Below are 12,714 nucleotides of genomic sequence, written 5' to 3'. Positions count from 1 at the left end.
ATGAAACAGATATGGGTGATGGAACATCTCTGAAAATAATGTTTTGTCAGTAACAAGTGCTTTCACATCTTTGATCTAATGCAGCACAGCACACACACACACATACACAAACACACACACAAACACCCACAGCTGAAGAGTCAGTCTGACATTTCCTTGTTACACCACATTTCACTTTTTAAGCTTTCATGTGACAGTTAGCGTGTCAGTCTGTCAGGGTGCTGTGTCTTGGACTGAGTTTACAGTAGCCTGCCTACAGTCCAGCGGGATGAAAGCCCACTGGTGGAGCTGTGTGCTGGGATTACTCTATATGCCTGCTGAGGTGATACTCAGCACCTGGTCAGGTGAGTGTGAGTATGAAATAGATAGTATGGATATGTTTTGTGTTAAAGATTCAAAACAATGAAAACGTCTTCAAAGTGAAGTCTGAGTCATGTTTTCCTGTTTGTTTGCAGCCTCACCCTGTTTTTGTCCTCCGAGTAGTGTCTCTAAAGGCAGTTGTGGAAAGATTTCTCTTGATTCTTTACTTAAGTAAAGGTCCCAATAAAACAACAAATTGCTTGTAAAAGTTTGTAGTTTTTTTTTCAGGAAAATTTACTTGTATCAAAATTAACAGTCCTCGTTCTGCAGAAAAATAGCCTCTGCGTCTCATATATTAGCATCGAGGTGAAGCTAGTTTTAGCAATAAACCTCCTGTGGGTCGCAAGATAAATCTGAGGGGTTGGGAGGTGGTTAATGGGGCAGGAAAGTTCTGCTACACACATTTGTATTCAACTTGTCTTTAATCTTAGCTTTTTGTGAAATATGGGATCATTTGGGCCCCAAACAATTGAAGTCTATAAGAAGTCCTTGGTCGAACTGTTGACAACTCATAGACTTCTGAAATGTGACAAGGGGCCCCAACCAGACACTACATTTTCCTAAGAAATCACAAGACAAAAAGTTTGAGAACAACTGGTTTAATCATTGTATTTTATGAGGTTATCATGTTGTGGCTTTTTTATGTGAAATCTTAATTTAAAAAGTAACTAGTAACTATAGCTGTCAGTAAAAAAGTACAATATTTTCCTCTTTAATGTAGTAAAGTAGATGTATAATGGTAGCAAAGTACCTCAAAATACATCACCACTGTCTGAAACAATCTACTAGCTCATTCCCTTTAACAATGGTGTTTGAATCATTAAAACTGACTTTTTTACACTTCCACTGACATTATGACCTGATCATTTCTTTATAACTGGTGACTTCTGGTGGAGCAGTCAGTAACAGTCCATCTCTTCCTGACAGTCTCTCAGGATCCCATGTCCATCTCTCTGAAGAAAGTCAACTCATCTGCTGAGATCACGTGCTCATGCTCATTGTCTTACCTGATAGTGTTCAAACTGCAAAGGCGTTTCCATGGCAACGAACCTGTTGTGTTCCTGTCCTTGGAAAACGGAAAAGTCACAAAGAACACTATAGCTGAAGAATTTACAGACCGAATTCACTTCCAGCAGATCAAGGGGGGCTACGGGTTCACCTTGGAGCTGTCTCTGCTCAGGTTGGAGGACACAGACTTGTATTACTGCAACTGGATACACATGGAGTCAGAAAAGCTAGAAACCGTGTCAAGCAATGGCACCATTATCATTGTCAGAGGTGAAAGAACTAGTCATCTGAGATCAATCTGTCCACTCAAAATGTCCACTCATAAAAACAAATGGTTTAACTAACTCTTTGATTCAACTTTCCCCTTCTGATACTTTTCCTCACAGATCGTGATCCCCATGAACAATGCAAACACCTTGTTTTGGAATTCATCTTTATTGGCTTGAGTGTGACAGCATTCACTGTGTTGTTCCTCTTCCTTGGAGTACTGATTGTGAGATGCCTACGGGTAAGTGCTACTGTAAACGGAGGGACCTGATCTCATAACCATGCAAAGACAACACCTTGGGGTTGCAATTCATAGGTTTTCTTTGTGTTTCTACAGTTTAAAAAGCACTTCAGACCTGCCAGAGCAGTAAAACCATCCAGACCAAACAGGCCTCAGCATGTCTGTCATCAGCAGAGAGCTCAACATTGTCCCTACTTAGTCACATCTCTACATACTATGGATGATGATAAAAGATGACTATTCTTTGGAAAAGTTGGTGTCGACTGTATAGTAAATTGATGTTTAAGTGTTTGTAATAGATGATTAAGATTTTCTATTTTGCGTCAGCAGCTCAACTTATGGGCTCAACCGAGGAAAGATGTCTCATTGTTTGCCCTGCTTCTCATTTCCTTGTATATACCTGTATATCTGTTTTGTTTGCAGATAAGTGATTGAGCTACCACATCCTGTGTTATGTGGCGTGTACATGTCTGATGCATGTGAAGAGTGAAGAGAACTGCAGAGCAAGCAGGTTTTTTTGTTATTCACCTTTATGTGTTGCATGACATGCGTGCTTGACCTGCTGAGTTTTGCAGTATTCTGTTTCCTTTATGTCTCATAAAAAGATTGTGAACTTCAAAACAAGTGTGAAACACAGTGTGCTGCCTGACTTGATATGTACATTAAATATAACTTTTTCCAATTTGCTGTTCCTTTCAAGAGTCTACTAATTTTAGCCACCACTGAATCCTTATCCTAGAGAGGAAGAAGAGAAAGATTATTTTTTTAAAGATATTAATCCTGAAAGGTGCAATGGTCTCCATAGACTTGAAATCAGAGGATCAATTAATGCTCTGATTTCCAGACAATTTTGCTGGGCAAAATACTTTCAACAGCACAATTTCAGTCGTAATCAAATAGGATGGATTAGGCTATCACATGACAACTTAATTCACACACAAAGCTTGGAATAAATGTAACGTTACTCGGGCATGCAAGCCGTCAGTCTGTGGTACAGAGAAAGAGCTAGTACCCAAGTTACTCTGTGGAACCTCCGTACTGAGTTGTCGATGTTACACGGACTATTGCGGGTGTAACACAAGGTGCAGCCCTCACAACTGTCTGTTTTGATGATAATAATGCATTCTAATTATGTGATAAAGTACATATTTGTGTAATAAAAAGATACGGGGCTCGACACGCGTAACGTTAAATGTAGCTAGCTGTCCGTAGGCTAGCAGAGGACACTCTGCCTGCGAAAACGACCCAGGAAAGATAAACGGTTTTCACCTTGGCTTTTGCTCTCAGTCCTGCCGAGTGTCCAAAGCTCAAAGTAGAGGCAGCAACTTGGGGCTGGTCACCAAACAGCAGGAAAACGACACAGTGGATTTAACAGTTTCTTGGTTTAGGCAGGGAAGAAGATGAGCGGCCATAAACTGCTGTTTTCCGGGTTAAAGTTGTGGACCTCAGGAAGAAGTAGCTGGATAAGTCGACTTAATGATGGTGAGGCATGTTAACCCCGCTGCTGTAGTCAATGCTTTATGTAAGTTAAGTTAGCCCTAACGTTAGTACGTTAAGTGTTTTCTTGTACGGAGGCAGAAACTTACGCGCCTAACCCGAAAGAAAATGTAACGTTAATCAATTATGATTTGACAAAGTTGCCTTCCAACAAAGCTATTTGTTTTAAGATTTGCTAAACCTTTAACAAAGTGTCTTCACTCAGCAATTCGACATAACTGACCCAATGTACCAAGCAGCATATATAAAAAGATATAGCATTGTACAACTATAACATTAACGTTATGCCTGAGAGTTTTACTGAATGAAGACAGTAGTAACAGTGTGATGGATAGTGGCAAACTTTCCCCAGGCGGTTTGTGAACTGCTGATGAACTTGCCTGGGGAATAACATAATATGTGCCTTAGAAAAAATGTTGTACAACAACTTCAGACCCTCCTGCTAACCTCAATCCCAAGTCTCTGCTGATTCTGTAGGTATAAATGAGCGTGGAAAGGCATCTTTTTCCTCTTGCAGCCCAAAGGTGTGTATTGTTGGAAGCGGCCCAGCAGGTTTCTACACGGCACAGCATTTGATCAAGGTATGTTCTGCTTTGTCAGTGTTGGTAAAGATAGGCAAAGTACGAAGTGACAATCAAAGCAAAAAGAGGAGTTTGCCGCATAGTAATGTAAAAGGCTAAAAAAGTCAGACTGTCAGCAGGAGGATTATGTCAGAGGAGAAAGCCTCTGGTGACACATAGTTCAAGTTCAGGTTCGTTTATTGTCATTCATCCACATTCTGAGTATACAAATGAAAGAAATGCCGTTAATACAGTTCAAGGTGCTAAAACAAAATCACACTGATTTATCTGACAAGACAAGACACCATACAACACAACCCAGTAACTGACACTAGACGAGGTAGAACTGATCCATTGCTGTAATGCAGAGTGAGCATGTTGTGACTGGAGCATTAATAAAGTGTAACCTGAAGCATGTCCACCTTTATATACTTAAATATTAGCAGTGACATCAGAGCGATAACAAGGGGTGAGCCCATTTACAATTCATCAGTAGCACCCACTCTGACATGGATAGGTACTATAAGTTATAGGGTTAGGCGATGTCTGCAAAATTTCCATTTGACGATGTCTGCAATGGAACATCTGGATGAATGATGTCAATCAGGTGTGCGGGCGTTTTATGTGCATGTGTTCTCGCGCAGACTTCGGTTGGTAAAAAAAAAAAAGGTACACTATTAAAGAGGTGGTGTTGTGCGTTTTGGCCTTTTCCCTCTGCTTTATTGAGTTATATATCTTTTTTTGTGCATGTAACACGTTTGCAAAGTGAAAAAGCCCAAAGTCCACCCCAAATGGAGTTCCCATCTCCCACAGAAAGCACTCCTCTGAACTGCTTGAAAACAGCTCGTTTGCAGTCCAGCCCTTCACTTCCTTTACTTGTGACATCACAATGAAAACGTGTCATAAAGCTTGCCAAGCAGCTAGCGGGGTCAGGCACACCCTCAAACCAAGCGAGTCTGAGCGGAGTCCCTTTGGCTCAACTCGCCATTGTTTGGGTTTACATTGTAGAAATGTTGTACCTGTACCTGCTTCCAGGTACCTTTTTTCGTATCACCTCACCTCCGTCGAGGTTCCAAGCAAGCTGAGGGATACTAAAATGTAACGTGAAAACAGGACAGATTGCTGATTGGTCAGAGAGAATCGTCACTATTCACTGCATCATCATTGTGTGCGCCAGACAGAGACACAGTTTTCGTATGGAATTTCATCACTAAATCCACTTCTGAGAAGTTTTGAGGTGAGAAATCAGCTGTGTAGATTTTGAATATTGACAGTTTTACGAGAAGTGATGGCGGATGCTTGAATATTTTCGGACTTGAGGAGCTCCGTAAGTGGCTGCGGGGGAAACCTGTGCCAACCCGCGGGAGGAGCGTGTGAGGCCGTACAGTTAAAAACGTTTTAACTTAAAAAAGAGAAAGCTGTGTGGATCGCTGGTGTGTGTGTTGCATTGAACATTACGTCGCTGCAGTTGTGTGTGGCGTCGCTATGACGACAAGCTCCGTACTATCTCTGGGTACTATCTGCAATGGAAAACGGAGCAGGGCCGAGTAGAGTCCAGTCTATGGTAGCATTTTTCGGCAAGGCAGCATAGATCGTCAGAACACCCGCAACAGTTCAGCGTTTAGTCCTAATGGTAAGATGTGGAACAATGATGTTGTGTGGTTGTAGACTTGTGAGTAACTTACACCATCTGCTAGGTTACGGTCGCAGTCTGAAGCGGCTTTGATTTGGATCACACTACCTTGTTTTTTACAACCCGCCCTTCTCTGCTCCTGATTGGCTAGTAGTCCTTACCTGGGAACAAAGATTTTGTACAAGTAAGATGCATCATTCTGTAGCTCAATCGCGGAGCGTACAACACATAGGGTGAAAAGAGGAGCTGCAGCAATGTGCAGTATGAGAAAAATATGGTGTTTTTTGAAAATTAAACCATGTAAATCTGTGCTGGTACAACCGCTAATTAAGATTTTGAATACCACCTCTTTAACTTACGTCACAAGTTGCTGTGGATATTTTACGCATGGACCAGGTAAAGCAGCAGTGAACGAACAGGGTGCAGATGTTGGTTTCAGTTGTTTGATAGGCTACGTCATTAATAAGCCGACGTGCAGCTCACCTGCTGCCGTGATAATGGATCGCTATTAGGCGACTTTATAAAACATACTGCTGATGGAGAAAATAGAGCAGACGGGGGCGAGAGAGGCGGGGCAAGCCGGGGTGTTTACCTGAGGTGTAGGTGTGTCAGAGTGTGGAGAAAAGAGGATTCCGAGGCAGATCATACTTAAAAACAATAATAAGAATGTTCGTGGTCATTAAAACCTGCTTTCACAGGGTGGTATAATGTGAAAATTTTAGAGATTTTTTTACTGGGGGGGCAGGGGTTTTACAGTCACAGCCAGCTCAACGTCGTGATGTCTGTCAGCCATCGCCACTGGACGATGGCATCACCTATCAGCCCAATCCTAATAAGTTAGTGTTAGCCTTATTGATGAAACTGGTGTCTGTGTCGAGCAGAGCCAGTGACCATCATGTCAGTATCATCAGAATTTAGGTGGACATTTCGTGACATCCAGGATTTCACAGCAGATAAAAAGGCCTCTCAATTTGTAATTGTAGTATAATCATCTGCCTTTACAGGCACATAAAGCTTAGTATCATCAGCGTAGAAGTGGAAATGAATTCCAAAACTGCGTATAATTTGACCAAAAGGTGTAATACATAAAGATAAAAGCAGAGGGCCAAGAACAGAGCCCTGAGGAACTTTCAGATTATGTAATGTCATTGTTAGAACACACTGATTCCAAGTTTGAGATGATCTCATAGTATGCTGTGATTCGTGATATCAAAAGCTGTACTGAGGTCAAGGAATAGAAAGTAATAGAAGTGGAATTTGAATAGGTGGTAGGCAAAATGTAATTTACCACTTTTTGCAGGTCCACCTTGATCAGAAAATCATGTCAAGACAGACAAATATGTGTGCCCCTCACTACTAAATATTCCCCTACAGTTATCACACCCTCATTATTTACTTCAGGTTTCAGTTGCTGCCCTTATGTAGATGATCATACTTTCAATCTCACAGGCCTGCTATACGGAGCACAGGAAATAAGTTGCAACTGCTTTGTGTAGACCAAGTCTTTTTGAGTCACCTGGCTGTGTCTCCTTGCGTGCATTTCTGTGCAAACGTGTCAACAGCCATAGTAGTGGCACTGTGGGGCTGTATTTAGTCACAGTGTTGTTTTGAGGTAAATGCTAAAATTCATTATGACAGTGCTAACATGCTGATATTTAGCAGGTTTCATCTTAGTTTAGGGCAGCACGGTGGATAGCACTGTGGCCTCACAGCAAGAAGGTCATGGGTTCCAACCCCGGTCGTCCCGGCCTTTCTGTGTGGAGTTTGCATGTTCTCCCTGTGTCTGTGTGGGTTTCCTCCGGGTGCTCCGGTTTCCCTCACCATCAAAAACATGTTAGGTACTCCACTCAGTGCCACTGACTAGACACTGATATACACATCTGGAGTTGGTCCCTGGGCGCTGCACAGTGGCTGCCCACTTGGATTAAATGCAGATTTCAAGAATTCATGTAAGGATTCCATTTTACATGTCGTGTCTCTTTTTCCTTTTCATCCTCCCAGGCCCGTCAAGATGTCCAAGTGGACATTTTTGAGCGACTGCCCGTCCCCTTTGGCCTGGTCAGGTTCGGGGTGGCACCTGATCATCCTGAAGTCAAGGTCTTTAATCCTAATTATTGTACTACACTGTCCGGGTATTTACAGTTTAAGAATGGGGCTCACAGCAGGCTTTGTAGTGCGCTGTGATGCTTTGAAAATGTTGACATTACAAACATTGCATTGTGCAGAAAGAAACTCAGACAAACCTGTTTAATAAAGTTCTTGTTGCAGGATGTGAACAAAGATTAGTATCAATCATTGAAGAAAATGACAATCATCAGGTTAAAGAATATTTTATCAAACAAATAAAGGTGCCGTGTTCAACAATAAATCAAGTACAGCATAAAAGCTAAAGTGTTCATTTACACACTTAATGAACAGCAAGATGTTTAAAATCCAATCAAATATGACATCAGATCTTGTTAATTTAAAAGATTTGCTTATACTATATATATATATATATAAGGCCGGGATGTTGTCAGATGTACAGGAACATCAGGAATTGAAAAATATTGTGGAAGCTTGTAGAATATATTAAAGTTTTACTTTTTAACTAAAAGTTAAAGTTAAGTTTCCTTTTACATAAATCAAAACACTTCCACCATAAATTGGTGCAGAACCTTTCACCGCAATGCAGGAAAGGAAGTGTTATTAATCAAAATTTCCTGGGGGTGGTCTCCCCAGACCCCCCACTCATATATCTTTGCATTGAGGATATCTTTAAAACACAGTTTAAGGATCTGTTCTTCTTGTTCTTGTGAACCTAATATTGCGTATTGTGATGTCTTGCGAGCTAAGTGTCTCTTCACACCCCTAATCTGAGCCTTTATGTCCCCACCACAACACAGAGTGACGCCCTTGATTTGCTTTCATTTTGCCGATGTAAACAAGCGCACTCTGGCTTTTTAGTCGCTGTACAGGACGGTGTTCATTGGCATTTTTAAACACCTGTTGGTGATATATTAAAATATCAAACGGCAGGGAAAAGTAGTTTTTAGTTATTATTTTTGCTGTGTGGCAAAGCTGTGTGGCTTTTGGTGTGCAATTATTATTTTGAAAAGCATTGTCTGAATGTGAATATCAGCTCTGAAGATTCCCACAATAACAGTATCCCACAGGCAGTGAAAGTTAAAAAAAAAAAAAAACACATGACAACTTGTTTGGCTCCCAGTGTGGAATTACAGCAGTGCAATTATTTTGGCTTCCAGCGATTATGAAAACAAGATAATCTAGATGAAACGATTATGGTGCTGCCTTCTTTTTTGTCCTGATGCTCTCGTTTTTACTTGTTATACATACAGCGCCCCCCTTGTCCTTTACTGCATTGCTTCTCAGCCAGGCTGTGGCATGTTTAGTTCAGCTCGAGCCAAGATGAACGGAGGTTATAACTGCTGCAACTTGTTACCAAGATTAGCTTAAGCCTACGGAATTTGACACTGTAGAAATGAGCCTTTCAGCATTATGTAACGTCAACTCGAGCAAGTTGGTTCAGCTGTCTCTCCTCTGCTCCGCTCAGTGCGTAAATGCATGATGTTACCTAAGTCAAGGGGAATGATGAAACATATAAAACTGTAGTCTTGATTAAACAGACTCCAGTCCCATTGATTGGGGTGCATTCACCATCACAAGATATGTAAAACTCTCTTTAATCTTTTTGCTTTAATCATTCTGATCTTTTCTTCTCCTCAGAACGTCATTAACACCTTCACACAGACAGCCAAACATTCACGCTGTAGCTTCTATGGTAATGTGAATGTGGGAAAGGATGTGAGCGTTAAAGAGCTTCAGCAAGCCTACCATGCAGTCATACTGGTAAGGAAAGGAAAACATACTGCTGTGTCGGAACAGTAAAAGTTGTCCATGTGATGTGTTTTTGTGCACAAGCATCCTCACATCCTGTTTTTTGTATATTTACTTTATGGTAGAGTTACGGTGCAGAGGGAAACAGGAGTATAGGAGTGCCAGGAGAAGACTTGGCCGGTGTGTACTCTGCAAAAGACTTCGTGGGCTGGTACAATGGGCTGCCCAACTGTCGAGAGGTATGCCCTAGACCAGTGGTTCTCAAAATTTTTAACGTCAAGGACCCCTAGGCTGACACAAGTTAGACCATGGACCCCCCATTTAAAGATTTTGTCCCAGCATCGCCCATCTGACAGAATTTTGGCTGGTTTTATTCCAAAAAGTGAAATCCATGACCAAAATAGTCATGCATTCAGTCACCATGTTACTTATGGATGGAATTATAGTGAAAATAAATGATTCCCATTTTTTCTGGGGACCCCCTAGAACTCCATCAAGGACCCCTGGGGGTCCCTGGACCCTACTTTGAGAACCACTGCCCTAGACCGTGTAATTCAAGTGAATGTTTCCAATGAGCCAAGTTGACGTCCCTATGTGTACAAAGGTCAGCTCACAGCACGTGAAAGATTACCAGATCTGTCATCTTCATCTAGTATTTTTTAACTTTCTTCTCTACTCCTTTATGATCAGATTTTTGCTTCTGTATCTTGTCTATTCAGCTGTGTCCAGACCTGAGTTGTGAAAAAGCAGTCATTCTGGGTCAAGGCAATGTGGCCTTGGATGTAGCAAGAATCCTGCTCTCTCCCATTGACATATTAAAGGTGAGGAACACACGGACTCGGTTGTTTTAATATAAGAAAATGTTGATAAAAATGAAAATGAATGTATAGCAAAAAAAGCAAAGCAACCACACAGCATGATCTTAAATGTAAAACAGCAGATGGTGTGTTGATGGCATGATGATTTCTGAGAGATAGGAAGGTGCCAATTCATTTAAGATTTAATAATGCTAAAATCATCTTGAAATAAATTGGAGCAGGTAAGGACGAGTTTGGCAAGGAGGAAGTTGTAATCACCGGTGTTTAGTTCATTCAGTAAGTAAGGTACTCTGTCAGGTGTCAGGTGACCGTGTGTAAATGATAGGGAATAAGGTATGTCTGCCGTGCCTGTTTGACTACACCTTGAATAAACCTTCGATCAAAACAATGTTCTTTGTTTTGAATAACTGCCTTGTTCAGACAAAGAGTTCAACGTACAGAAGTTTCAGGAATATCACTTGAAATAAACAAACCCACAGGAATCCAGTTTACAGGAGGCTTTAATGGAAAATGCCTCTGTTTTTTCTGCAGAAGACAGACATCACGCAGCCGGCCTTGGAGGCTCTGGCAGAGAGCCAGATCCGAAGGGTGCTGATTGTTGGCAGGAGGGGACCCATACAGGTCGCCTGCACTATCAAGGTTTGTGAGAGTTTGTTTGAGAGAAGAATAAAAACTGTCACTGCTGTAACCATCTTCTTGCTGTACTAACAGTACCACCCCACTCTAAACCAATGTTACATAATTTGACCTCAGTAAACCACAGCAAGTAACAAATGCACCACCCACACTGCTGCAAGCAGATTAACAGACTAATAATTCATGCCATTTTAAAGGGTAATTGTGATTTGTTACAAGTTTTTGTTAGGATCTGGAAACACAACACCAACCAGCAGGTTAGTCGTACTTTTGAAGAGAAAATGAGGGCAAATGGAAAAAATATTACCTAAACTTGTAAACAGCCATCAAAGTTTACAGACCCACTTCCTGGTTCAGCTTTAACCTACCATACTTAACTGTAGATGTGCACTGTTTTCCCGTGCGACCGCTTTCAGTTTTTTAAAACACAAATTCACAACCGTTTCTTCCCTATCAGGCTGCCTGTCATATTTCAAATGTGTGCATTTCAATGGATTTTTAAGTGTTATGTTAAGTAACACTACTGCAGAAAAGTGGATATGGTTACAACTATTTTTTCATACAATTGAAATCAGGTTTGCATTCCGACAACTACCCGTAGAGTGGCCACAGTCAACCACAGTATTACTTATCTATTTAAACCTTGTATCCATTACTTTTATCTTTATTCGTCTCTGCTCTTCTTTGCTCACTTGCTAGTGTACTGGTTTTCTTAGATTCTCAATGACAACACGTGGCTTAAAAGTGTAGCTTTAAAATGAGGTTGGTGGGAGGAGAGTGCCATGCAGTCTGCCCATTGTATCTGGTAGTTTATTTATTGTGAAATAAAAGGTCAGAAATAAATGCATTTTTGTGGATATATATCAAATCATTATTTATATATATTTTTTTGATTAGTTGGGCTACTCCACACTTCTTTCCACCTACCCCCTGGCAACTGCAGAAGTACCCTATGTAGTACCATTAACCGTGGTAGGGAAGTACCGCTTTAGATAATGTGGCTATTTGTTTGTTTATTGTACATCTTACTTTGTGTGTCTTTCCATTTCCAACTTTGTTGTAGCAATGTGAACCCCTAGCAATAACTGTGGTGAGCAGACCAAAACTACAAAAATAGGACCCAAGTTGTAAACCAGCCATCCCTGCTTTGTCCTCCTCGTCTACAGGAGCTTAGAGAAATGGTGAACCTGCCAGACACCAGACCTGAGATGGTGGCGGCTGATTTTGAGGGTGTCACAGAAGCTCTTAAAGGTAAGAAATTAAATGTCGTTTTTTATGGATTTTTAATCCATCAAAAAAGATGCTTCAGTTGACAGCAGGGCCTAAGAGTGAGGACATTTCACATTTTGAGTAAAGGCAATAATATGTGCTACATACAGTAACATATTAGTTATATGCAATACAACAGAATTAGACTTTTCTTTTACCAAACTAGCAGTACAGGACAAGAGATGTGACTAAATGTATTGAGAGTTCACAAGAAAGACTTTGACTAATGCAGAGACTGTTGAAAATGTCACAAGGAAGGAAGAAATATATGCTGTGGTTAACACCCGGAACATACCCTATTGAGGCTTAAAGCACACAAATGGAAACTGTTCACTACATTCAGCTGGTGATAGATGTTTCTGAAGTTCCAAAGGTGTTCTGCTTGTGTGAGAAATTGCAGGTTTAGAAAAGATTTAAAGAATTATAAGAATAAAATTATGTCTTCGTCCTGATGACCTTTTGGCCGGCCCTTGTCCCTGCCACAGACATGACATTGGGCTGACTGATGGTTCCGAGCATGTTCAAGTATATATATATATATATATATATATATATATATATATATATATATATATATATATATATATA

The 12,714-nt window shown here is 40.9% G+C and overlaps 2 protein-coding genes across 8 annotated transcripts in view; both read left to right on the top strand.

Moving 5' to 3' along the window:
* On the top strand, window positions 1-2,558 carry LOC123983168. Of its 2 annotated transcripts, XM_046069306.1 has the most exons (5): window positions 1-344; window positions 1,288-1,638; window positions 1,755-1,876; window positions 1,973-2,128; window positions 2,300-2,558. In XM_046069306.1, exons 1-4 carry the CDS (start codon window positions 269-271, stop codon window positions 2,111-2,113), a joined length of 690 nt encoding a protein of 229 aa, XP_045925262.1. In that variant the 5' UTR covers window positions 1-268; the 3' UTR covers window positions 2,114-2,128; window positions 2,300-2,558. The 2 variants fall into 2 exon arrangements, with proteins under 2 accessions (XP_045925262.1, XP_045925261.1); XM_046069305.1 differs by having other exon boundaries at window positions 2-344; window positions 1,973-2,558.
* A 381-nt stretch (window positions 2,559-2,939) lies between these two features.
* The window catches only part of fdxr (ferredoxin reductase), a 26,940-nt gene continuing 17,165 nt past the window's right edge, over window positions 2,940-12,714 (top strand). For 3 of the 6 annotated variants that reach the window (XM_046068579.1, XM_046068578.1, XM_046068577.1), the window contains exons 1-8: window positions 2,942-3,358; window positions 3,833-3,954; window positions 7,568-7,663; window positions 9,293-9,415; window positions 9,529-9,642; window positions 10,123-10,224; window positions 10,753-10,860; window positions 12,024-12,108. In XM_046068579.1, the coding sequence (XP_045924535.1) occupies window positions 3,277-3,358; window positions 3,833-3,954; window positions 7,568-7,663; window positions 9,293-9,415; window positions 9,529-9,642; window positions 10,123-10,224; window positions 10,753-10,860; window positions 12,024-12,108 (832 nt within the window). In that variant the 5' untranslated portion in view covers window positions 2,942-3,276. Of the gene's footprint in view, window positions 3,359-3,832; window positions 3,955-5,526; window positions 5,567-7,567; window positions 7,664-9,292; window positions 9,416-9,528; window positions 9,643-10,122; window positions 10,225-10,752; window positions 10,861-12,023; window positions 12,109-12,714 lie in introns of those variants that run through there. The other 3 variants (XM_046068582.1, XM_046068580.1, XM_046068583.1) reach the window with 3 other exon arrangements.

This window comes from Micropterus dolomieu, linkage group LG14, assembly GCF_021292245.1.
Source record: "Micropterus dolomieu isolate WLL.071019.BEF.003 ecotype Adirondacks linkage group LG14, ASM2129224v1, whole genome shotgun sequence".
Taxonomy (NCBI): Eukaryota; Metazoa; Chordata; class Actinopteri; order Centrarchiformes; family Centrarchidae; genus Micropterus; species Micropterus dolomieu.
Note: the sequence above shows the minus strand (reverse complement) of the source record. Positions and strands in the feature narration are given on the sequence as shown.